The sequence below is a fragment of the Scyliorhinus canicula genome, chromosome 18, assembly GCF_902713615.1.
Source record: "Scyliorhinus canicula chromosome 18, sScyCan1.1, whole genome shotgun sequence".
Lineage (NCBI taxonomy): Eukaryota > Metazoa > Chordata > Chondrichthyes > Carcharhiniformes > Scyliorhinidae > Scyliorhinus > Scyliorhinus canicula.
Window position 1 is genome coordinate 70321273 of NC_052163.1, and position 26976 is coordinate 70348248.

The following is a 26976-nucleotide window of genomic DNA, read 5'->3' on the forward strand; positions in this document are numbered from 1 at the left end:
GTGAGAGGGGAGCCGGGAGTTTCAGTGTTTAAAACGGTGAGAGGGGAGCCGGGAGTTTCAGTGTTTAAAACAGCGAGAGGAGAGCCGGGAGTTTCAGTGTGTATAATAGCGAGAGGGGAGCCCGGAGTTTCAGTGTTTATAAAAGCGAGAGGAGAGCCCGGAGTTTCAGTGTTTAAAACAGCGAGAGGAGAGCCGGGAGTTTCAGTGTTTAAAACAGCGAGAGGAGAGCCGGGAGTTTCAGTGTTTAAAACAGCGAGAGGAGAGCCGGGAGTTTCCGGTTTAAAACAGCTAGAGGAGAGCCGGGAGTTTCAGTGTTTATAACGGCGAGAGGAGAGCCGGGAGTTTCAGTGTTTATAATAGCGAGATGAGAGCTGGGAGCAGACCTGCGCGGGACACTGCGCTTCGGGGAGGAGCGGACCTGCGCGGGACACTGCGCTGCGGGGAGGAGCGGACCTGCGTGGGACACTGCGCTTCGGGGAGGAGCGGACCTGCGCGGGACACTGCGCTGCGGGGAGCAGCGGACCTGCGCGGGACACTGCGCTGCGGGGTGGAGCGGAGCTGCGCGGGACACTGCGCTTCGGGGTGGAGCGGACCTGTGCGGGACACTGCGCTGCGGGGTGGAGCGGACCTGCGCGGGACACTGCGCTGCGGGGAGGAGCGGACCTGCGCGGGACACTGCGCTGCGGGGAGGAGCGGACCTGCGTGGGACACTGCGTTGCGGGGAGGAGCTGACCTGCGCGGGACACTGCGCTGCGGGGAGGAGCGGACCTGCGCGGGACACTGTGCTGCGGGGAGGAGCAGACCTGCGCGGGACACTGTTCTGTGGGGAGGAGCAGACCTGCGCGGGACACTGCGCTGCGGGGAGGAGCGGACCTGCGCGGGACACTGCACTGTGGGGAGGAGCGGACCTGCGCGGGACACTGCGCTGAGGGGAGGTACGGACCTGCGCGGGACACTGCGCTGAGGGGAGGAGCGGACCTGCGCGGGACACTGCGCTGCGGGGAGGTACGGACCTGCGCGGGACACTGCGCTGCGGGGAGGAGCGGACCTGCGTGGGACACTGCGCTGCTGGGAGGAGCGGTCCTGCACGGGACACTGCGCTTCGGGGAGGAGCGGACCTGCGCGGGACACTGCGCTGCGGGGTGGAGCGGACCAGCGCGGGAGACTGCGCTTCGGGGTGGAGCGGACCTGCGCGGGACACTGCGCTGTGGGGAGGAGCGGACCTGCGCGGGACACTGCGCTGCGGGGAGGTGCGGACCTGCGCGGGACACTGCGCTGTGCGGAGGAGCGGTCCTGCGCGGGGCACTGCACTGCGGGGTGGAGCAGACCTGCGCGGGACACTGCGCTGCGGGGAGGAGCGGACCTGCGCGGGACACTGCGCTGCGGGGAGGAGCGCTGCTGGTCTGTTTGTTTAATTCAAATTGAAAAAAAACTTGGTAAAGTGACGTCGCAGTGGACAGTGACCTGATTGTCTGAAAGATAAATTTATGAGTTACTAGTTTTAATCTGATTTGAATTACTATTTTTTAATTTTTTAATCTCACTTAAATAACTATTTTGGGTTGATTTAAATTACTATTTTTAAGTTGATTTAAATAACTTTTAAAAATTTAATTAAATAACTTTTTATTTCAATTATATAACTATTTAATTTGTTGTCAGATCAAGCAAGATAAATACTCTGGGATAAAGCTAATTAAAAAGTATACAGGAGATTGGATATAATCCAACACAAAAACATCTTTCTAAAATGTAATTTCAAAAGTTTAATTTAAAGGAATAAATCATGGCAGGACAGCTCCAAGGCATGGTCTGCTCCTCAAGCTCCATGTGGCAGGCTGGGGACAGTTCCAGACCCCAGGGTCAGCATGTCTGCAGGAAGTATCTCCGGTTACAGCTCCTGGAAGCTCGAGTTTCAGAGATGGAGAGGCGGCAGGAGACACTGTGGAGCATCTGCGAGTCAGAGAGCATTGTGGATAGCATGTATAGAGAGGTGGTCACACCGCAGGCTCAGACTCCACAGGCAGGAACCACCAGACAGAGCAAGAGAGCGAGGCATCGGAAGCTCAGTGGAGGAAAGCGAGTAGGATGCTGGCACAGCAGCTCCGAAAGCGAGACGCGGCCAGGGAGATTGGGGGAGTGAAGGATAGAGATGGGAAGGTGGTGCGGAGGGAGGTAGACGTTAATGGGGTCTTTAGGGACTTTTATGGGAAATTTTACCGGTCTGAACCCCCGGTGGAAGGGGGGGTGGGGAAATGGGGCGCTTCTTGGACAAGCTGCGATTTCCGAAGGTGGAGACAGGGCAGGTGGAGGGACTGGGGGCGCCGATTGAGCTGGAGGAGCTGGTTAAAGGGATAGGGTGCATGCAGTTGGGGAAGGCGCCGGGACCGGATGGGTTTCTGGCCGAATTTTATAAAATGTATGCGGACCTGTTGGGCCCCCTGTTGGTTCGGACCTTTAACGAGGCAAGGGAGGGGGGGGCTTTGCCCCCAACTATGTCACAGGCGCTGATTTCCTTGATCCTTAAGCGGGACAAGAACCCCCTGCAGTGTGGGTCATATAGGCCGATCTCGCTGCTAAATGTAGACGGCAAGCTGTTGGCAAAGATCTTAGCTACAAGGATAGAGGATTGTTTGCCGGGGGTCATTTACGAGGACCAGATGGGGTTTGTAAAGGGAAGGCAGTTCAATACCAACATACAAAGGCTTCTGAATGTCATTATGATACCGGCTGTGGAAGGGGAGGCGGAGATAGTGGTGGCATTAGACGCGGAGAAGGCCTTTGATAGGGTTGAGTGGGAGTATTTGTGGGAGGTGTTGGAGAGGTTTGGGTTTGGGGAGGGGTTTATCCGGTGGGTGAGGCTGCTCTACGAGGCCCCGATGGCGAGTGTAGCCACAAATAGGAGGAGGTCGGAGTACTTTCGGCTGCACCGGGGGATGAGACAGGGGTGTCCCCTGTCCCCCTTGCTCTTTGCGTTGGCAATTGAGCCCCTGGCCATGGCGTTGAGGGAGTCGAGGAACTGGAGGGGCCTGGTGTGGGGTGGGGAGGAGCATCGAGTGTCGCTTTATGCGGACGACCTGTTGCTGTCTGTGGCGGACCCGGTGGAGGGAATGCCTGAAGTGATGAGGATTCTCAGCGAATTTGGGGGCTTTTCTGGGTATAAGCTGAACCTGGGTAAGAGCGAGCTGTTCGTTGTGCACCCGGGGGATCAGGAGGAGGGGATTGGTAGGCTCCCACTGAAGCAGGCAGGGAGGAGCTTTAGGTACCTGGGAGTCCAGGTGGCTGGGAGCTGGGAGGCCCTGCACAAGCTTAACCTCACAAGGTTGGTGGAGCAAATGGAGGAGGAGTTTAAAAGGTGGGATATGTTACCGCTGGCGGGTAGGGTGCAGTCCGTCAAGATGACGGTGCTCCCGAGGTTTTTGTTCCTGTTTCAATGCCTTCCCATCCTTATCCCAAAGGCCTTTTTTAGGAGAGTTAACAGGAGTATTACGGGATTTGTGTGGGCGTATGGGACTCCGAGGGTGAGAAGGGTGTTTTTGGAGCGGGGCAGGGATATGGGGGGGTTGGCGCTGCCCAACCTCTGTGGGTACTATTGGGCTGCCAACGCAGCGATGGTGCATAAGTGGGTAATGGACGGGCAAGGGGCAGCATGGAAGAGGATGGAGATGGCGTCCTGTGTGGGCACGAGCCTGGAGGCGCTGGTAACGGCGCCATTGCCTCTCCCTCCAACAATGTATACCACGAGCCCGGTGGTGGCGGCTACCCTCAAAATTTGGGGGCAATGGAGACAGCATAGAGGGGAGGTGGGGGGCTCGACGGAGTCCCCGATACGGGGGAACCACCGGTTTGTTCCAGGGAGCATCGATGGCGGATTTCTGGGCTGGCACAGGGTAGGTATTAGGAGGTTGAGGGACCTGTTTGTGGATGGGAGGTTCGCAAGCCTGGGTGAGTTAGAGGGGAAGTTTGGGCTCCCCCCATGGAACATGTTTAGGTACATGCAGGTTAGGGCGTTTGGCAGGTGGAGGTTTTCCCTCTGTTGCCCCCACGTGGGGTACGGGACAGGGTGCTCTCGGGGGTGTGGGTTGGAGGAGGGAAGATTTTGGACGTGTACCATGTTATGCAGGAGGTGGATGAGGCCTCGGTGGAGGAGCTGAAGGGTAAATGGGAAGAGGAGCTGGGTGAGGAGATTGAGGAGGGGACGTGGGCGGATGCCCTGGAAAGGGTGTACTCCTCCTCTTCTTGTGCGAGGCTTAGCCTCATACAGTTCAAAGTGCTGCATAGGGCTCATATGACCGGGATGAGGATGAGCAGGTTCTTTGGGGGCGAGGATAGGTGGACTAGGTGCTCGGGGAGCCCAGCGAACCATGCCCATATGTTCTGGGCATGCCCAGCGTTGGGGGACTTTTGGAAGGGGGTAGCAAGCACGGTGTCGAGGGTGGTGGGATCCAGGGTCAAGACAGGCTGGGGACTCGCGATATTTAGGGTAGCAGCGAGGCCGGGAGTACAGGAGGCGAAAGAGGCCGGTGTTCTGGCCTTTGCGTCCCTAGTAGCCCGGCATAGGATTTTGCTTCAGTGGAAGGATGCGAGGCCCCCAAGCGTGGAGGCCTGGATCAATGACATGGCGGGGTTCATTAAGTTGGAGAGGGTGAAATTCGCCCTGAGAGGGTCGGTGCAAGGGTTCTTCAGGCGGTGGCAGCCTTTCCTGGACTTCCTGGCGGAACGGTAGGGAAATAGGCCGGCAGCAGCAACCCTGGGGGGGTTTGGTTCGGTGGGAGGGAGAATGGTGTATATGGGTTTGTTGGATGTGGCGGGTGTTATCTCTTTCCTTTTTGTTGTTTGCTTTTTTTTTGTAGTTGCTGGGGGGGGGGGGGTTATTCTTTGGTTTTTACTATGGTTGTTTTGTTAATATTGTTTTGTTGTTTATATTTTGTGAAAATCTTAATAAAAGTTATTTTTTAAAAAAATTAAAAAAAGGTAGTGCAGAAATCTCCTGTGGCCATTCCCCTGCAGAACAGATATACCGCTTTGGATACTGTTGAGGGGATTGGCCTCTCGGGGTAAAACAGCAACAGCCAAACCCGTGGCACCACGGTTGGTTCTGTTGCAGAGGGGAGAAGTGATAAGTGTGACAGTGCAATAGTTACGGGGATTCAATTGTAAGGGGAACAGACGGGCGTTTCTGTGGCCGCAAACAAGATTACAGGATGGTCTGTTGCCTCCCTGGTACAAGGGTCAAGGATGTCTTGGAACGGGCACAGGACATTCTGGAGGGGGAGGGTGAACAGCCAGTGGTCGCGGTATACATTGGTTCAAGCGACATAGATTAAAAAAAGGGATGAGGTCCTAAAAGCAGAATACAGGGAGCTAGGAAGGAAGTTTAAGAAATCGGACCTTGAAGATAGTGATCTCATGATTACTACCGGTGCCACATCTAGTCAGAGTAGAAATGACAGGATATATTGGATGAATACGTGGCTGAAGGGATGGTGTCAGGGGGAGGGTTTCAGATTCCTGGGGCATTGGGACGGGACTGCAACTGATGTCCCAGGGGGGCAATTTGCAAGAGCTGTTGGGGAGTGTTTAAACTAATGTGGCAGGGGGATGGGAACCGATGCAGGAAGTCAAAAGGTAGTAAGACAGGGATAGAAACAAAAGACAGTAAGGGGGAAAGTGTAAGGCAGAGAAGCCAAAGTCAGAAATCAAAAAGGGCGACAGTACAAGGTACAGTGACTGGGGGGAGCTCAGTGAATAGGCCAGAAATACCAAAAGGAATAAAACGGGAAGTAAAACCTAAATGGTAAGTGATGCGGCAGGTTGTTACAAGAAGATACGGGTTCAACGTCAAAGAAAATTAGGCGAAAAGTTAAGAGGAAAAATAACATAGGAGAGGTGACTGATTAAGGTGTTAAGATTCAAAACAGAGGTATAAAAGCCAACATAAGTGCACTTTACCTGAATGCTCGTAGTATTCGGAATAAGGTAACTGAGTTGATGGCGCAAATCATTGTGATTGACTATGATTTAGTGGCCATTACTGAAACATGGTTAAAGGAGGGTCACGACTGGGAGTTAAATATCCAAGGGTATCAAACGTTACGGAAGGACAGAGTGGATGGTAAGGGAGGTGGTGTAGCTCTGTTATTTAAGGATGACATCCATGCAGTAGTAAGGGATGACATCGGTGCTATGGAGGATAAGGTTGAATCCATTTGGGTGGAAATCAGGAATAGTAAGGCGAAAAAGTCACTGATGGGAGTAGTCTATAGGCCACCAAATAGTAACATTATGGTGGGGCAGGCAATAAACAAGGAAATAACTGATGCATGTAGAAATGGTACAGCAGTTATCATGGGGGATTTTAATCTACGTGTTGATTGGTTTAACCAGGTCGGTCAAGGCAACCGTGAGGAGGAGTTTATAGAATGTATCCGCGATAGTTTCCAGTATGTAATGGAACCTTCGACGGAACAAGCGGTCCTAGATCTGGTCCTGTGTAATGTGACAGGATTGTTTAATGACGTCATAGTTAGGGATCCTCTCAGAAAGAGCGATCACAGTGAGGTCGAATTTAAAATACAGATGGAGGGTGAGAAGGTAAAATCAAATACTAGTGTTCTGTGCATAAACAAAGGAGATTACAATTGGATGAGAGAAGAGGGATAAGGTAGACTGGGAGCAAAGATTTTATGGTGAAACAGTTTGAGGAACAGTGGATAACCTTCCAATGGATTTTTCACAGTGCTCAGCAAAGATTTATACCAACAAAAAGGAAGGGTGGTAGAAAGAGGGAAAATCTACCATGGATATCGAAGGAAATAAGGGAGAGTATCAAATTGGAGGAAAAAGCATACAAAGTGGCAAAGATTAGTGGGAGACTCGAGGACTGGGAAATATTTAGTGGGCAACAGAAAGATACTAAAAAAGCTATAAAGAAGAATAAGATAGATTATGAGAGTAAACTTGCTCAGAGTATAAAAACAGATAGTAAAAGTTACCACAAACATATAAAACAAAAAACAGTGGGTAAGGTAAATATTGGCCCTTTAGAGGAAGGGAAGGGAGATTTAATAATGGGAGATGAGGAAATGGCTGAGGAACTGAACAGTTTTTTGGGTCGGTCTTCACAGTGGAAGACACAAATAACATGTCAGTGACTGATGGAAATGAGGCTATGACAGGTGAGGACCTTGAGATGATTGTTATCACTAAGGAGTTAGTGATGGACAAGCTAATGGGGCTAAAGGTAGACAAGTCTCCTGGCCCTGATGGAATGCATCCCAGAGTGCTAAAAGAGATGGCTAGGGTAATTGCAAATGCACGAGTGATAATTTACAAAAATTCACTTGCCTCTGGGGTGGTCCCGGCGGATTGGAAATTAGCAAACGTGACACCACTGTTTAAAAAAGAAGGTAGGCAGATAGTGGGTAATTATAGGCCAGTTAGCTTAACTTCTATCATCAAGGAAAAAATAGCGAGGCATCTGGATGGAAATTGTCCCATTGGGCAGACACAGCATGGGTTCCTAAAGGGCAGGTCCTGCCTAACTAATTTTGTGGAATCTTTTGAGGACATTACCAGAGCGGTAGATAACGGGGTGCCAATGGATGTGGTATATCTGGATTTCCAGAAGGCTTTTGACAAGTTGCCACACAAAAGGTTTTCTGCATAAGATAAAGATGCATGGCATTAAGGGTAAAGTAGTAGCATGGATAAAGGATTGGTTAATTAATAGAAAGCAAAGAATGGGGATTAATGGGTGTTTCTCTGGTTGGCAATCAGTAGCTAGTGGTGTCCCTCAGGGATCAGTGTTGGGCCCACAATTGTTCACAATTTACATTGATGATTTGGAGTTGGGGACCAAGTGCAATGTGTCCAAGTTTGCAGACAACACAAAGATGAGTGGTAAAGCAAAATGTGCAGAGGATACCGGAAGTCTGCAGAGGGATTTGGGTAGGTTAAGTGAACGGGCTAGGGTCTGGCAGATGGAATACAATGTTGACAAATGTGAGGTTATCCATTTTGGTAGGAATAACAGCAAACGGGATTATTATTTAAATGATAAAGTATTAAAACATTTTGCTGTGCAGATAGACCTGGGTGTGCTCGTGCATGAGTCACAAAAAGTTAGTTTACAGGTGCAACAGGCGATTAAGAAGGCAAATGGAATTTTGTCCTTCATTGCTAGAGGGATGGAGTTTAAGACTAGGGAGGTTATGTTGCAATTGTATAAGGTGTTAGTGCGGCCACACCTGGAGTATTGTGTTCAGTTTTGGTCTCCTTACTTGAGAAAGGACGTACTGGCGCTGGAGGGTGTGCAGAGGAGATTCACTAGGTTAATCCCAGATCTGAAGGAGTTGGATTACGAGGAGAGGTTGAGTAGACTGGGACTGTACTCATTGGAATTTAGAAGGATGTGAGGGGGGGGATCGTATAGAAACATTAAAAATTATGAAGGGAATAGATAGGATTGGTGCGGACAGGTTGTTTCCACTGGCGGGTGAAAGCAGAACTAGGGGACATAGCCTCAAAATAAGGGGAAGTAGATTTAGGACTGAGTTTAGGAGGAACTTCTTCACCCAAAGGGTTGTGAATCTATGGAATTCCTTGCCCAGTGAAGCAGTTGAGGCTCCTTCATTAAATGGTTTTAAGATAAAGATAGATAGTTTTTTGAAGAATAAAGGCATTAAGGGTTATGATGTTCGGGCCGGAAAGTGGAGCTGAGTCCACAAATGATCAGCCATGATCTCATTGAATGGTGGAGCAGGCTCGAGGGGTCAGATGGCTACTACTGCTCCTAGTTATTATGTTCTTATGTTCTAAGAGCATAACATACACTCCCTCAGGCACTAACAATGGAATAACATACACTCCCTCACTCTCTACCAATGGAATAACAGTAAGAAGTCTTACAACTTACAACTCCCGTTCGTACGACGGCATCTTTCAGCGTCTGTAGATGTCTGTTACGCTCCTCCTCGTTTGAGCAGATCCTGTGTATACGGAGGGCTTGTAAAGAATAAATAGGATGGTTCAACTTTACAAGTTGAGAAATGTTTAAATTTTCTTCAAAGAAACTGGAGAAAGGAGGAAATTATTCTCCCTTTGATTGTGAGATGAACAACGAACCCGGCTCATCTAATGTGCCTCGTAGTAGGCTGGTAGTCGCATAATGCAACACTGATTGAGTTGTTGACTAGAATAACGTGGGGAAATCTTTAGATATGGAAATTCTTGGAAAGCCTGCTGTCCCTCCCAAGCATTCTGTACACGTCTCATTTCAAGTTTCCTATTACTCATCTACATTACTGATTTGAGCAGCATGGTAGCACAGTGGTTAGCACAGTTGCTTCACAGCTCCAGGACCCCAGATTCGATTCCCGGCTTGGATGACTGCGTTCTCCCCGTGTCCACGTGGGTTTCCTCCGGGTGCTCCGGTTTCCTCCCACAGTTCAAAGATGTGCAGGTTAGGCGGATTGGTCGTGCTCAATTTCCCTTTGTGTCCAAAAAAGGATGCATGGGGTTGCTGGGTTACCGGGATAGGGTGGAGGTGTGGGCTTGGGTAGGGAGCTCTTTCCAAGGACCGGTGCAGACTCGATGGGCCGAATGGCCTCCTTCTGCACTGTAAATTCTATGATACTAGAATCCCAAAATGTTGAATGAACTGGGTCAAGGTCCATTATTGAATTAATTTATTCAGTGCTGTTTGAACATATGTGAGAATTGGGTCCTCAATGCCGCATAATTTCCTTTCCTCTCTTGTCGTCCTCACAGGGAAAGAGGAGAAACTGCCGATAATTCCTCCATTGAAGATTTTGCTTCCTAAACCTGAGAAAGTAGAAGAGGAGCAAGAAACAAAGGAGTCCAGTAATTCTGAGGTGGAGGGAAACAAAGGTATCTTTGGCAAGATCACAGAAACTGAGAACAGATTTTGACACGATTAAGATGGAGCTAATTGGTGCGATTCAACCAAAAAATTCTAACAGCGCAATTCAATTAATTGAGACCAAAGTCCCATAGCGAGGACATTTAGCTATGTGTTTCCCGACACTCAAAGCGACTCACGTTATATGAGGGGCCTAAGTGGGGAACACGCGGATGAGGCTGCACATAGCCCTGTTCAGTACACGAGGGCACTTCGCCCACCAGAGCTGCCCAGTGTAGCAGGAGATCGGAACTCCAATTTTAAATGACATCCCAATCTCCAAGTCCCATAGGCGGCCCCCAATACTCCCCCCAGCCCAAACGTGCCGTGGAAAGGCCCCCCAGGCCCTGCCCCAATATCCTCCCAAACCTGCGCAGGGCATCTCCGCCCCGATCGCATCCGCATAAAATGTCAGCTTGGCACCCTCTCGATGACCATGCTAGCTAGAAGTGCCACCTTGGCAGTGCCAGGCTGGCACCTAGGTGGCACTGCCAGTGTGTACAGGTGACACCAGCAGCACCAGGTCACCACCCTGCCCAAAGGGCATGCATCTGGGGGCCTCCGATCCTCTAGGGGACCCTCACAAGTACCGTCCCGTCTGGTCCACATCTGGGAGACCAATGCTGAATGGCTCGCCTGGAAGTCTCTGAGGCGAAGGGAACGAATCCCAAAGTCTCAAGTTCCTTGGGAATATGCAGACTAGATGTCTTGCTCCAATATACAGGTCTGCCAAAACAGCGTAACATCTCGCGAGATCGCGTTGTGTGCCAGGTGGATCCTGGGAGCGGGGTCTCCGGGCTTTTATCGGCCATGCTGCACAGAGCTGCTTTTCGGACACAACATGCCCATTGGATTTCCCCCCCCCCCCCCTTCTAAGTGTCGTTTTGGGCGAGTTTTGTGGGGTGTTTCTCGCTGGCTTTCTCTCTGGGATCCAGAAGAACTCCAACTGCTGTCTTGCCTGGGGGTTCCTGCCTCCACCTGATGCACATCAGCAGTGTGGTACTCACCAGATTTTGCCCCAGAAGCCTGACCACTAACATTTCCCACTGTGGTGCATATATCCACTGGTTGAGGGTGAGGATGACAGCTGTGACGCTGCGATTGTCCGCCAGCCTCTGCGTTGGTGACTACCCTGTCCTCAGCCACCCCAGTCGCCTCCAGGGCCCCTCCTCGAAGGTCATGAGAAATCGTACGTCTGGCACTCCTCCGCCAGTCTGGGCCCTCTCCCAGCAAATGTGGGGGAGCTTAAACTGAGGTGACAGAGAAAGGGCATTGTTAGCCACACACATGGTTTACAGTGGTGGTGGTGGGGCGGGGGGGGGGGGGGTTAGGGGGGTGGTGTAACGTAAAGGTTGGGGGGGGTTGAAGGGAGAGGGCCGTGGAGGAAGTATTGGGTGTCGCATGAGAAGTTGGGAGATATATGCTCCCTGGGGGGAGCATTGGTGTCTACTCACCCATGCTGCCCCGTGTTGGTCGCTGACCTTTTTTTGACACAGGAGGCCAGTCCTCCTATTCACACTTCCTGAGTTCACAGCCCTCAGGCGAACAGGACATCCATCCTGGCCTTCACTGCATCTCAGAGGCTCCCCGGGTCAGTATCCCCGAATCTTGGGGCCTGTCTCCTGGGCACCATTATTGCGAGCTGGCTTAGATTGGCTGAGCAAGTGCAGCTTAAGTGCTGCTCGACCTTGTTAGCGGGGAGGTGCATGCACTGTGCTGGTGAGCTTTCATTTGCGACGAGAATAATAATAATCGCTTATTGTCACAAGTAGGCTTCAATAAAGTTACTGTGAAAAGCTCCTATTTGCCGGTTCGGGGAGGCTGGTACGGGAATTGAACCCGCGCTGCCGGTCTTGTTCTGAATTACAAGTCAGCTGTTTAACCCACTGTGCTAAACTGGCCCCTGAGATGTCCGTGAGGCCTCATTACGTGGACCAGTTAACGTTGAATTGTGGTGCTGGAGGCCAGTTAGGCCAGGGCCGAATATTAAGAAGCCAATGTTTGGCCAGTCCCGCTCGCTACCACACTGAAAACTTTTTCCGGAGAATTGCGCCCAAGTTACTGATATTTAAACTATCTCACAATAAACCACCAACCTGCTCAGCCCCCTACCGTCCAGTCACCCATCACAAATACTGGGCAGTGTGATAGGATTACGGGAACACCGCAGTTTGTCTCTGGAGGATATGCTGAGTACTGTTAACTTCAATAAGCCTCAACTTACACAACTTGTCCACTCCTCATTCCTGCAGAGACTCCTCCTCCAGCAAACCCCATGAAAGAGACACAGCACAAAGAGGAGGAAAAGGAGCAAAAACAGAGTACAGGAGACAAGATTCAGAAACCAGAGATGGTGAGGTCCAGCCAGGGTCCCACAGAAGTAGAACCAAGTCAAAACATCCGAGAAATAATCAAGTTGTACCACAACCAGCCAAAAGTGCCTCCTCCTCTGTACCAGCCTGTCAGGTGAGAGTAGAAGTTCCACACTGTCAGATTGTGAATGCTAATGCATCATAAGCAATGAATGTTTTGTGTATTGGTGGACATGGGAGGAAGACAGCATCAATGGTCTCAGGTGATTTGTGGTTATCACTAACTTGGTAGGCTGTTGAGATCAGATTTTGTGTTGTTGTGCTTGGGATTTCAGAGTCCAGGGGCAGGAGTTTACCACAGACTTTGAGCCGCCCGTATTGGGATGAAATAAAGTCCTGAACATGCACGTACCAGGACAAGGCTGTCCACTTGATTGGCACCGCATCCACCACCTTTAACATCCGATGCCTCCACCACTAACGCTCAGTGGCAGCCGTGTGTACCTTCCACAAGATGTACTGCAACAACTCACCAAGGCTCCTTCAACTCCACCTTCCAAACCCATGACCTCTACCACCTAGAAGGACAAGGCGATCAGCTGCAAGTTCCCCTCCAAGCCACACAGTTGGAAATATATCATTGTTCCTTCGTTATATAATAATATAATCTTTATTAGCGTCACAAGTAGGCTTACCTTAACACTGCAATAAGGTTACTTTGAAAACCACTGGGTCAGAATCCTGGGACTCCTACACCTGTGGTTATACCAACACCACATGGACAGTAACAGTTCATCGGGGGCAATTAGGGAAGGACAATAAATGCTGGCCTAGCCAGCAACAACTCTTTCAAGAATAAAAGAAAGTCCGCTGCACTCCCTCTCCGGCAGGTAGATTCTCACTTAGATATGGAGAACAAATAGAACATAGAACAGTACAGCACAGAACAGAACAGGTCCTTCGGCCCTCGATGTTGTGCCGAGCAATGATCACCCTACTCAAGCCAACGTATCCACCCTATACCAGTAACCCTAAACTGGAGGAAACCCACGCACACATGGGGGGGGACGTGCAGACTCCGCACAGACAGTGACCCAGCCGGGAATCGAACCTGGGACCCTGGAGCTGTGAAGCATTTATGCTAACCACCATGCTACCATGCTGCCCTAAATGTGTACACAACGTTCCAGCTGCAGTCTCACCAAGAGTTTTTATAATTGCAGTAAGACATCTTTATTCCGTTACCCAGATCCTCTCTTAATAAAGGCTAAAACACCATTTGCCTTCCTAATTGCTGACTGCACTTGCAAGTTAACTTTAAATGGCATAAAGAAAGACACCCAGGTCCCTTTGGAACCTCTCACCATTTAAGAAATGTTCTGCATTTCTGTTTTTCTGACCAAAGTGGATAACTTTACATTGCTCCACAATATATTCCATCTGCCATGTTCTTGTGGTACCCTCCAATATGAAAATGAGAAGTTTAAACTCCAAGGGGCCAAACAGACAAGGCCCTCCAAGAGTTCCATTGGGGCCAGAAAGCCCCTTAATTGGGAAGTAGAATCGATGAGAATGTGGTTCTCTCCAACATGTTGGCACGATCTGGACACAAGGGGCGGCATTCTCAGATAATCGGCGCGATGGCCGGAACCCGGCGCCAAAAACGACACAAATCACTCCGGCGCCGGACCCCACCGAAATGGCGCAAATTCTCCGGCCCAGAATGGGCTAGCAGCGGCGTCGTAGCACCCGTCAAAATGACCGGCCACCGCGCAGCGTTGAGGTTCCAGGAGCGGGTCATCAAGGAGCTCCTGGACACAGTGGAGCAGAGGTGGGAGGCCCTGTACCCCGGACACAGCTGCAGGGTCGCTCCACGCCTCAGCCGACGCCTGTGGAGGGGGGTGGCAGAGGCCATCAGCTGTAACACCAAGGACAGGTGCCCAGTGCCACAAGAAGGTCAATGACCTTGTCAGGGCAGCCAGGGTGCGTTTCCCCCCCCCCCCCCCCACCTCCGATGTGCGGCACAGTGCCAGGTGCAACTGAAATGGCTGCACCCACCCATGTAGGCTGCAGTGGCAGGATGGGTTGTGAACCTCAGCCAACATACACACAACCACTGGTCCGCATGTATATCTCTGCCTAACACTGTTGCCCTTTAACCCTGCCACCCCCCCCCCCCCCCCCCCACCGGAGAAGTGCGCACACAACAACCGGGAGTGTGAGAGGACCGGAGGGGGTCCACCTGAACTGCGACCACTCACCGTTCATGAAGAGAGGGCCCTGGAACTTGCAGGCGGCCCCGAGGACCGGGAGGTTGCAGATGCAGAGATCTGGGCTGCACCACCAAGTGAGACCCCCATGACCTGCCCCCTTTTCCCCTTCCCCATATCCCCCATAATCTCCCTTGCCCCATATCCCCCTTTCCCCCATATCCCCCTTGCCCAATATCCCCCTTCCTCCATATCCCCCTTACCCATATCCTCCATATTCCCCTGTCCCCATAACCCCTTCCCCCATATCCCCCCTTGCCCCATATCCCCCCTTGCCCCATATCCCCCCTTGCCCCATATCCCCCTTGCCCCATATCCCCCTTGCCCCATATCCCCCCTTGCCCCATATCCCCCCTTACCCCATATCCCCCCTTACCCCATATCCCCCTATCCCCATATCCCCCTTGCCCCATATCCCCCATATCTCCCTTCCCCCATATCCCCCTTGTCCCATATCCCCATCCCCCATATCTCCCATCCCCCATATCCGCTTGCCCCATATCCCCCTCCCCATATCCCCCTCCCCATATCCCCCTTGCCCCATATCCCCCTTTCCCCCATATCCCCCTTTCCCCATATCCCCCTTGCCCAATATCCCCCTTCCTCCATATCCCCCTTACCCATATCCTCCATATTCCCCTGTCCCCATAACCCCTTGCCCCATATCCCCCCTTGCCCCATATCCCCCCTTGCCCCATATCCCCCCTTGCCCCATATCCCCCCTTGCCCCATATCCCCCCTTACCCCATATCCCCCTTGCCCCATATCTCCCTTCCCCTATATCCCCCTTGTCCCATATCCCCATCCCCCATATCTCCCATCCCCCATATCCCCCTTGCCCCATATCCCCCTCCCCATATCCCCATTGCCCCATATCCCCCTTTCCCCCATATCCCCCTTTCCCCCATATCCCCCATATCCCCCTTGCCCAATATCCCCCTTCCTCCATATCCCCCTTACCCATATCCTCCATATTCCCCTGTCCCCATAACCCCTTCCCCATATCCCCCCTTGCCCCATATCCCCCCTTACCCCATATCCCCCCTTACCCCATATCCCCCTTACCCCATATCCCCCCTTACCCCATATCCCCCTTACCCCATATCCCCCTTGCCCCATATCCCCCATATCTCCCTTCCCCCATATCCCCCTTGTCCCATATCCCCATCCCCCATATCTCCCATCCCCCATATCTCCCATCCCCATATCCCCCTTGCCCCATATCCCCTCCCCATATCCCCTCCCCATATCCCCCTTGCCCCATATCCCCCTTTCCCCCATGTCCCCCTTTCCCCCACATCCCCCTTTCCCCCATATCCCCCTTTCCCCCATATCCCCCTTTCCTCCATATCCCCCTTTCCCCATATCTCCCATAAACCCCTTCCCCCATATCCCCCTTGCCCCCGATCCCCGTCTGCGTGTCTAACCATGCATGCTATATTGTGTATTGCAGGACCAAACGGCAACGCACCCGTCCCCAGGGATGCCGACTGCCCCCAGGACAATCCAGGGCGGCCATGAGCCAGGGACAGACCTGGAGCACCAGGGAGATGATGCCCCCATCTCGTGCGAGTGCGGCGACGCCGCCGGGCCAGACCCAGCGACGAGGGGGGCAGTCACAGGAACAGGCCCCCGCCGCAGCCAACCCAGGACACACCTACCCAGGACACACCTACCCAGGACACTGACGCACAGGACACTGACACACAGGACTCTGACACACAGGGGACGGATGGAAAAGAACCACCACCCCAGGGGATCATGGACTTTGGGTCGGATGAGGAGCACGACACTACACCCTCCACCATTGCAGAGACACTCACCTCGGTTGGGCACTTTAGCAATGAGGCATCTGGGACACTAACTGGTGCGCACAACACAGCCGTCCCAGTACAGCAGGTGGAGGCAGGAGCAGCCGAGGAATCGGGCAGTCGGAGGGCATCCCGGCGCGAGCAACCATCTGCCGCCCAGACGGGTCCCGGATTCCTGGAGTTACCACACCCACCCATAGACCCGATGCAGTCACGAACCAAGGGACGACCGAAGGGGGTGACTGCCGGCTTGCGGCAGCTACAGACGAAGGTGGAGTCCACCCGCATGCAGGAGCAGGGAGTGGTGCTGGTCACATGTGCCACCCAGGCCGAAACTGCAAGGGTGGCGTCTGCGATGGAGAAAGTGTCAGATATGGAGAGCAGTATGCAAGACCTGGAGCTTTCCGTTCAGGCAGCGCCTGTGGCCCAGGACATGGCTGCCCTCTCACAGGAAGCCATGAGCCAGAGCCAGCAGCAGATCACAGAGGCGCTCAACACCGTGGCCCAGTCCCAGCAGGCAATGGCCCAGTCCCAGCAGGCAATGGCCCAGTCCCAGCAGGCAATGGCCCAGTCCCAGCAGGCCATGGCCCAGTCTCTGCAGGCCATGGGCCAGTCCCAGCAGGCAATGGCCCAGTCCCAGCAGGCCATGGCCCAGTCTCAGCAGGCAATGGCCCAGTCTCTGCAAGCCGTGGCCCAGTCCCAGCAGGCAATGTCCCAGTCTCTGCAGGCCGTGGCCCAGGCTCAGCAGGCAATGGCCCAATCTCTGCAGGCCGTGGACCAGTCTCAGCAGGCAATGGTCCAGTCTCTGCAGAGAGTGGCACAGTCTCAGCAGGCAATGGCCCAGTCTCTGCAGGCCATGGCCCAGTCACAGCAGGCAATGGCCCAGTCTCTGCAGGCCGTGGCCCAGTCCCAGCAGCCAGTGGCCCAGTCTTAGCAGGCCCTGGCCCAGTCTCTGCAGGCCGTGGCCCAGTCCCAGCAGGCCATCGGCGCTATTGCCCAGGTGCTGGCCGGCGTTGCCCAGACACAGACAGAGATGGCCAACTCCCTGAGCTCCATGGCTGCAAACTTGCAGACCAGCACGGGCCTCCAGGACTGGCAGTGCCAGGTGTCGGGGGGCGGGGGGGGGGGGCCTCGGATGGTCAGTTCGTTCGCATCCCCAACCCATGTAAAGGCCCAGGGGCCATCGGGCACCCCAACACCTCGGACTCCCCCCCCCCCCCCCCCCCCCCCCCCCCCACCCCTTCCGTCCCAGGTGCATCTGGTGGTCAACGGGCAGGACAGGCTGGCAGCTCGCCATCCCAGTCACCCGAGCCGCAGCCTGGCCCATCTAGGCCGGGCCATCCCAGGAAACGGCCGCCAAAGGGGTCCCTAGTCACAGGGCAGGAATCACAGGAGTCCACCTCCAGCTCTGCTGTACCGTCTGGGGAACCACCTAGATATAGTCAAAGGGCCCGTAAAGCCAAACATTTAGACACTGAGTAAGTTGGCACGGGTGCAGGGCACAGATTAGTTATAGGGGCTAGGGCATGTGTATGAACTGTTTGTTATTAAAATCATTTTCACACCTACAGAAGCTGCCTTTGTGCTCTGTCCGATGCATGCAGGGGTGTGGTGTGAGGTGAGCGCCAGTGTGTGTGTGAGGGGTGATAGGACATCGGCCTCAGGTGAGTGTCCCGTCCCCCCCCGCCCCAGGTCACCCTCGCCACCCCCCGGGCAGACGACAGGACCGTGCGCTGCAGTGTCACGGCCGCATGCATGAACGGTCTGAGTACCTCTCTATCACACCCCTGGTCACTGCATGGGCATCATTGTAGCCGATCTCCGCTTCAGTCTGTGGCCTCCGTATAGGCGTCATCAGCCACGACCGCAACGGGTAACCCCTGTCACCCAGCAACCAGCCCCTCAGCCAGGGGCGGGCACCCCTCGAACATGGTGGGGATGAAAGATGCGCCAATACGTATGAGTCATGTACACTGCCCGGGTACCAGGCGCAGAAGTGCAGGATCATCATGCGATGGTCGCAGACCACCTGAATGTTCATGGAATACGTCCCCTTCCTATTGGTGAGCACGGTCCTGTTATCCGCAGGTGGCCGCAGCGCGACGGGCATCCCATCGATCGCGCCCTGGACCATGGGAAACCCGGCCATGGCAGCGAAGCCCACGGCCCGGGCATCCTGGCTGGCCCGGTCCACAGGGAACTGGATGTAGCGGTCCGCAATGGATATAGGGCGTCTGTCATTGCACGGATGCATCGGTGCACCGATGCTTGCGAGATGCCAGACAGGTCCCCACTCGGCACCTGGAATGACCCCGTGGCATAAAGTTCAGAGCCAAAGTAACGGCCACGGGGAGAGGGTGTCCTCCCCCAGTGCCACGCGGTGCCAGGTGTGCCATCAGGTGACAGATATGGGCGACGGTTTCCTGGCTCCTCCTGCATGCCCGGTCCGTGAGGTCCTGGTACGACGAGCGGGTCCGGTACACACGGGGTCTCATCGAACGTCTCCATCGCCGTGGCACCACCTCCTCCTCCTCCTCGTGCTCCTCCTCCTGCTCCTCGTGCTTCTCCTCCTCATCCACACCCCCCCCACTCCACACCCCCCCACTCCACAACACCCCCACTCCACAACACCCCCACTCCACAACCCCCCCACTCCACACACCCCCACTCCACACACCCCAGTCCACAACTCCCCCACTCCACACACCCCCACTCCACAACCCCCCCACTCCACACACCCCCACTCCACAACTCCCCCACTCCACAACTCCCCCACTCCACACACACCCCACTCCACAACCCCCCCCACTCCACACACCCCCACTCCACACACCCCCACTCCACACACCCCCACTCCACAACCCCCCCACTCCACACACCCACTCCACACACCCCCCACTCCACACACGCCCCACTCCACACCCCCCACTCCACACACCCGCCACTCCACACCCCCCACTCCACACACGCCCCTCAACTCCACACCCCCCCCATTCCATACCCCCCCACTCCACACACGCAACCCCCCTCCCCACCAACTGCAGCCGTGCCGTCACTCTTCCTGCGGCCACCCCACGCCGAGACCTACCTCTGCGCTGGTTGTGATTGGAGGGGAGGTGGTTTAATTTACGTCGACGTGATCAATTCCGGTTCGAATCCCGGCTCTGGGTCACTGTCCGTGTGGAGTTTGCACATTCTCCCCGTGTCTGCGTGGGTTTCACCCCCACAACTCAAAAGATGTGCAGGATAGGTGGATTGGCCACGCTAAATTGCCCCTTAATTGGAAAAAATAATTGGGTACTCTAAATTTATATTAAAAAAATGTTCTGACCCTTGTGTGGATCCCATTCGCTGAGCAGCTTTGTAATGGGTGTTTAATGCACTCCCCCACATCTAATATTTCTCTACTGTTGCCACAGGAGGTCGGCAAAACCATTCTTGAAGAGAAACGATCCCAAGGACGAGGCGTTATCTCTTTTAGGAATGAGAGGACCAGCATCCCCTACGGAGGTAAAGGTAAGCTGGCAACTCTGCTTGGACATATTCCTGGAGATTTTATCACATCATTTCCAGCCACCCCACCCAGACAGTCCTCTATTCCTCATCTCCAATATTTTGATAACCAAGAAGAAAATGGAGAGAATAAAGATTGCTCCCACGTTTCTGGTATGTGGCAGTGTGCCGGAGATTAATCTGTAGTTTTAGTGGGGCCATGGTAATCTGATACATAGATTATACAGTGTATGAAATACACGTTACAAGAAGCAAATGGAAAATGGAGTTGATGTGAAATGGGGTTTGCATCCAGTGTAATTTGTGCATCTCTGTCACACGCAGAGGTTCAGTTTAATAGAATATTATAGAATCCCTACAACGCAGAAGAAGGCCATTCGGCCCATCAACTCTGCACCGAACCTCTGAAAGAGCACCCCCCCGCCCTGTCGGCGTAATCCCACCTAACCTGCACATCTTTGTGGGACTGTGGGAGAAAACCGAAGCACCCAGAGGAAACCCACGCTGACACAGGGAGGAATGAAAACTCCACACAGACAGTCACCCAAAATCCGGAATCGAACCCAGGTCCTGACACTGTGAGGCTGCAGTGGTAACCACTGTGCCACCCATATTGCACTGTATTGCAGTTTGAGAGATGCATTTTCTGGTTGAAATATTGAAACAAGGCCCTGCCTGCTTGCCTGATGTTTCTTAGCTTAATTTGTTGAAGAAAAGTAGTTCTCCCAGTACCCCAAGCTAACATTTCCCCCTCAACTGAACCCACCAAAGCACAAGAACTGTATCCAGTAACTCACCTTCTCGGGATGGTACGATGGCGCAGTGGCCACGCTGAAATTGTCCCTTAATTGGAAAAAAAGAATTGCCACTGTAAATTACAAAAAAATGGTGCAGCATGGTGGCATCGTGGTTAGCACTGCTGCCTCACAACGCCAAGGACTCGGGTTTGATCCCAGTCCCGAGTCACTGTCTGTGTGGAGTTTGCACATTCTCCCTGTGTTTGTGTGGATCTCACCCCACAACCCAACGATGTGCAGGTTCGGTGGATTGGCCACGTTAAATTACCCCTCAATTGGAGAAAAATAATTGGTTACTCTAACTTTATAAAAATAAAACTCACCTTCTGACTCCCCAAATCTAGTCTAACAACTATAACACATAAATCAGGAGTGTGATGGAAAACTCAGCACTTGTCTGGATGAGTGCAGTTCCATCAATACTTTAGAAGCTCAACACCAATTGGGACAAGGAAGTTTTAAATATGGACACAGCCAATTTTAAATATTCATTCCCACTGATGCACAATGGCAGCAGTGTGTACCATCTATAAGATGCATTGCAGCAACTCGGCAAGACTCCTTCATCAGCACTTTCCAAACCCACCAAGAAGGACAAGGGCAGCAGATGGGAACACTTCCATCTGAAAGTTCCCTTCCAAATCACACACCACCTTATATTACCGTTCTTTCACTGTGGCTGGGTCTTAGAACTTCCTTTCCATTAGCACTGTGGGTTCAAGAAGGCTGCTCACCACTAGCTTCTCAAGGGAAATTAGGAATGAGTATTCAATGCCAATCTGGCGTGCAAGGCTCACATTTTTTTTAAATGGCTGTTGTGTTTGAACATAGAACATAGCTCACTCCTGTGGCCTGAATCCATGCTGAATGTATTGCCAGTCTCTATCACTGCTTCTGATTGGGTGGCAACTCTTGAGGGTGAGGTTTCTGCAGCCCAGGACCCTGACTTCGGGAAGGCCCACCATTCGTGACTTAAGTGCCTGATTGGCACATAATATGGCAGGTTTTCCCCAAAGGAGGTGGACACAAGGGCTGGGATCGGAGAATCGCCGCTCCGAAGCTGATTCTGTTGGCGGAGAATCGGCGGCAATCGCACCGTTTGCGTATGATCCTACCCGGCGGGACCTCGGCGTTCTGGCTGCAGGGTCCGTCCTGGTGGAGGAGCGGGGAGAGCCGACTCCGGGGGTGGCCTCCACGGTGGCCAGGCCCGCGATCTGGGGCAACCGATCGGCGGGTGCGTTAATTCCGGGGGGGAGGCCTACGTTCCTCCATGCAGAGCCCCTGTAGGGCTCAGCCATCTTGCCCGCACCGGTCGTGGCGTGGATGCGCAGACCCGCGCCGGCCGTGGCAGTCTGGCTTTCGGTGTCGGAGCAGCGCACAGCACTCCGGTGCCGTTCTAGACCCCGAGGACGGGGGGAATAACTGGTCCTGGAGGCCCGTTGACGCCAGCGTCGCTCGTGCCGGTTTTGACGCCGGTGTCAACACTTGGCAGGGATTTCGGAGAAGCCCGGCCAGGGTGTCCACTGACTCTCCAGCTGGCAGACAAAACTCCTAAGACCTAGATTAAATTCCCCCCATTGTATGTGAAAACCTTTGATATTTTACTGAGAGATGTGAGGCAGGATTCTCCGTTGCCCGACGCCAAAATTGTAATCGGCGATTGGGCGGAGTATTGATTCAGACACCGGAATCAGGGCCGGCGCCTGTTTGACGCCAGTTTCCGATTCTCTTGCCCTCTCTAAACCAGCGTCATATTGACGTGCGCCATGCACAGTCGCAATGCCGTTGGCGCCTCATCAGCCGGCCCACCCGCGATGCTCTGCCCCCAATGGGCCGAGTTGCCGATGTCCGGGACACATGTCGTCACACAAATGGTGAACCTAGCGTGGCAGCTGCGGACTGTATCCAGCACCACCACACTCGCACGGGAACCGTGCCGCTGGTTGGGGGAACTTCTACAAGCACTGAGGGGACTGGTGGGGGGTGGCCAGGGGGTGGGCTGTGAGGTCGCGGATGGCAGGTTGGGTCCACACACGGCCAGCGCCATGTGTATAGCGCGACCACTGCAGGCCGTCAGCCGTGTGCATGCGTGGCCCAGGACCCGGCCATTCTACAGCCGGTCTCGACGCGATCCGCGGCATTTCACATGGCACCGGTGCTCGCCCCTCACCAGTACCGGATCGGTGAGGGGTTACTGCTGACTTTTTTGACGTGAACCTCCCGCAAATTCTCTGTTCGAGCCATCACTTAGCCACAGGAACAGAAATCTTGCTCGTGATATCGTAGTTTCTAAAGTTGTCTTTTTTAAATGTTTTTCTGTGAAACGTTTTTGGAATTGTTGAAGCATTTATAAAAATGTCACATGTAAAACTGCTCACTTCATGAATCCCGACAATGCAGAAGGTGGCCATTCAGCCCATCGGGTCTGCACCGAACCTCTGAAAGAGCATTTTCTTTAATTCCACTCCCCCCCCCCCCCGTCCTATCTCTGTAACCCGACATGATCTGCTCATTTTAATACACAAAGCGGCAATCTTAGCATGGCCAATCCACCAAACCTGGACAGTGGGAGAAAATCCGGAGCACCCCGAGGAAACCTGTACAGACATGGGGACAAGGAGTGTGGTAGTAACCATTGCTGTAGGGTATGTATGGTAAGGCCCCGTACTACAGGTGCGGGGGTTGTCCCTGCCTGCTTGCTCCGCCCAGTAGGTGGAGTATAAATATGTGAGCTCCCTGTACAGCAGCCATTTCGCCACCTGCTGTAGGAGGCCACACATTTTAGTGTTATAAAGCCTCAGTTGTATTCAACTCTTGTCTTTGTGCAATTGATTGTGCATCAATTTATGACACTAACGTTTTCAGAAGATGGACCTCCGCATCAAGCCAGATCGCCTGCAGCTGGATCCGCAATCAAGCAACGCCAAATACGACTTTGAACACTGGCTAGCTTGTTTCGAAGCTTACATCAGGTCTGCACCAGACCTAATTCCGGAAGCTCAGAAGATCCAGATCCTCTACATGCGGCTGAGCTCCAGCATTTTTCTGCTTATCCAGGACTTGCCGACCTACGATGAAGCCATGGCGCTACTGAAAGAGAATTACGCTCAGCGGACTAACACGCTTTATGCCAGCCACGTCATCTCAACTCGTAGTCAACTCCCTGGTGAGTCAATAGAGGATTTCTGGCATGCCCTAATTCCCCTGGTCAGAGACTGTGACTGTCAGGTCGTCACGGCCACGGAACACTCGAATTTACTCATGCGGGACGTTTCCGTTACGGGGATTGCGTCAGATCACATCCGCCAGTGACTTTTAGAGGGGGCCACGCTCGACCTCACGGCAACCAAAAAGCTGGCACTATCGATGACGGTCGCCTCGCGCGATATCCAGGCCTACACCTCGGGCCGCGCGGCCCAACCCTCCTACGCTTTGTGGACCCTGCAGACGGCCGCCCCATCGGGGACCCCACTCAGCCAACCCTACACCTGTGCCACGCACCAACCAGCCAACCCCAGGGGCCCCAGATGTTACTTCTGTGGGCAGCCAAAACACCCCCGCTAAGGCTGCCCGGCCCGGAGCACCCTTTGCAAGGCCTGCGGCAAAAAGGGGCACTTCGCTGTGGTGTGCCAGGCTCGCTCACTGCTATCACTCCGACCTCCCCCCCCCCCCCCCCCCAACATACGGACAGTGGGCGCCGACATCTTCCCCTCCCCAGGCCACGTGCGGCCCATGGGCGCCGCCACCTTGTTCAACACCCGCCACATGCGGCCCATGGGCGCCGCCATCTTGTCCTCCTCAGGATCGTCAGGCGCCGCCATCTTGTCTCCCCCACAGCATCGTTCCAGGACCCGTGCCCCCCAAGCACCCCATTGTCTGACACCAGCGGCGACCAGAGTGGTGGTGCTGGACACAGTCCGCAGCTGCCACGCCGGGTTCACCATTTGTGTGACCACATGTGTCCCGGACATTGGGAACACGGCCCATCGGGGGCAGAGCATCGTGGGTGGGCCGGCCAATGAGGCGCCAACAGCATTGCGACTGTGCATGGCGCACGTCAATATGACGCTGGTTTAGAGAGAGCAAGAGAATCGTAAACTGGCGTCAAACAGGCGCCGACCCCGATTCCGGCGTCAGAATCAATACTCGTCACCTCGGTCACGATCGACCAGTCTCGCCTGCACAATCTAGCAACCGCCTCCACAAGCGTGAAGATTGATGGGCACGAGATATCCTGGCTGCTGGACTCCGGGAGCACCGAGAGCTTCATTCATCCCAGTACAGTAAGGCGTTGCTCCCTCACGGTACACCCCGCCAATCAGAGAATCTCCCTGGGCTCCGGGACCCACTCCGTGGCGATCCGGGGGTACTGCATAGCCATGCTCACTATCCAGGGTGTAGAATTCAGCGGCTTCCGCCTCTATGTCCTCCCTAATCTCTGCGCTGCGCTGCCCTGCTACTTGGCCTGGACTTCCAGTGTAACCTCCAGAGCCTAACATTGAAATTCGACGGGCCCCTACCACCCCTTACTGTATATGGCCTCGCGACCCTAAAGGTCAACCCACCTTCCCCATTCGCAAACCTAACCCCGGACTGCAAACCCGTCGCCACCAGGGGCAGACGATACAGCGCCCAGGACAGGACCTTCATCAGGTCCGAGGTCCAGCCGCTGCTTCGGGAAGGCATCGTCGAGGCCACCAACAGCCCCTGGAGAGCCCAAGTGGTAGTGGTGAAAACGGGGGGAGAAACACAGGATGGTCGTGGACTACAGCCAGACCATCAATCGGTACACGCAGCTTGACGCGAACCCCCTGCCACGCATATCTGATATGGTCAATCAGATTGCACAGTACCGGGTCTTCTCAACTGTTGACCTAAAATCCGCCTACCACCAGCTCCCCATCCATAAGGCGGACCGCCCATACACTGCCTTCGAGGCTGACGGCCGCCTCTATCATTTTCTTAGGGTTCCCTTCGGCGTCACCAACGGGGTCTCGGTCTTCCAAAGGGTGATGGACCGAATGGTTGAGCGGTATGGGCTGCGGGCCACTTTCCCGTACCTAGACAATGTCACCGTCTGTGGTGACCAGCAGGACCATGATGCCAACCTTGCCAAATTTCTCCACACTGCCACTTTCCTCAACCTCACTTATAACAAGGAGAAGTGCGTATTGAGCACAACCGCTTAGCCATCCTCGGCTATGTGGTCCAGAACGGAGTTCTGGGGCCCGTCCCTGACCGCATGCGCCCCTTCATGGAACTCCCCCTTCCCCACTGCCCCAAGGCCCTCAAATGCTGCCTGGGGTTCTTTTCTTACTACGCCCAGTGGGTTCCAAATTATGCAGACAAGGCCCGCCCACTCATCCAGTCCACCCTTTTCCCCCTGAAGGCCAAGGCTCAACAGGCCTTCAGCCGTATTAGGGCCGACATCGCCAAGGCCACGAGGCACGCAGTCGACGAGACGTTGCCATTTCAAGTGGAGAGCGACGCATCAGACGTCGCTCTAGCCGCCACCCTCAACCAGGCAAGCAGGCCTGTGGCATTCTTTTCACGAATCCTTCATGCCTCAGAAATTCGGCACTCCATCGAAAATGAGGCCCAGGCCATCGTTGAAGCTGTGCGGCATTACCTGGCCGGCAGGAAATTCACTCTCCTCACTGACCAACGGTCGGTAGCCTTCATGTTTAGCAACACACAGCGGGGCAAGATCAAAAATGATAAAATCTTGAGGTGGAGAATCGAGCTCTCCACCTACAACTACGAGATTTTGTATCGCCCCGGTAAGTTCGACGAGCCCCCTGATGCCCTATCCGACGCACATGTGCCAGCGCACAGGTGGACCGACTCCGGACTCTGCACGACAACCTTTGTCACCCAGGAGTCACACGTTTGTACCACTTCGTTAAGGCCCGCAATCTGCCCAACTCTGTCGAGGAAGTCAGGGCGATCACCAGAGACTCCAGGTCTGTGCGGAGTGCAAGCCGCACTTCTACCAGCCGGACCGTGCGCGCCTGGTGAAAGCCTCCCGCCCCTTTGAACGCCTCAGCATGGACTTCAAAGGGCCCCTCCCCTCCACCGACCGGAACACATATTTCCTCAGTGTGGTCGATGAGTACTCCAGATTCCCCTTCGCCATCCCATGCCCCGACATGACGTCTGCCACCGTCATCAAAGCCCTCAACACTATCTTCACTCTGTTCGGCTTCCTCGCTTACATCCACAGTGACGGGGGATGCTCATTCTTGAGCGATGAGCTGCATCAGTTCCTGCTCCACAAGGGTATCGCCTCGGGCAGGACGACCAGCTATAACCCCAGGGAAACGGGCAGGTGGAGAGGGGGAACGGGACGGT

The 26976-nt window shown here is 54.0% G+C and overlaps 1 protein-coding gene across 1 annotated transcript in view; it reads left to right on the forward strand.

The window, feature by feature from the left end:
* myo15b (myosin XVB) overlaps window positions 1-26976 on the forward strand; it is a 709406-nt gene that overhangs the window by 480468 nt on the left and 201962 nt on the right. Inside the window, exons 40-42 of the mRNA XM_038776546.1 lie at window positions 9772-9891; window positions 12175-12388; window positions 19735-19831. Of these exons, the coding sequence (XP_038632474.1) occupies window positions 9772-9891; window positions 12175-12388; window positions 19735-19831 (431 nt within the window). The remainder of the gene's footprint in view (window positions 1-9771; window positions 9892-12174; window positions 12389-19734; window positions 19832-26976) is intronic.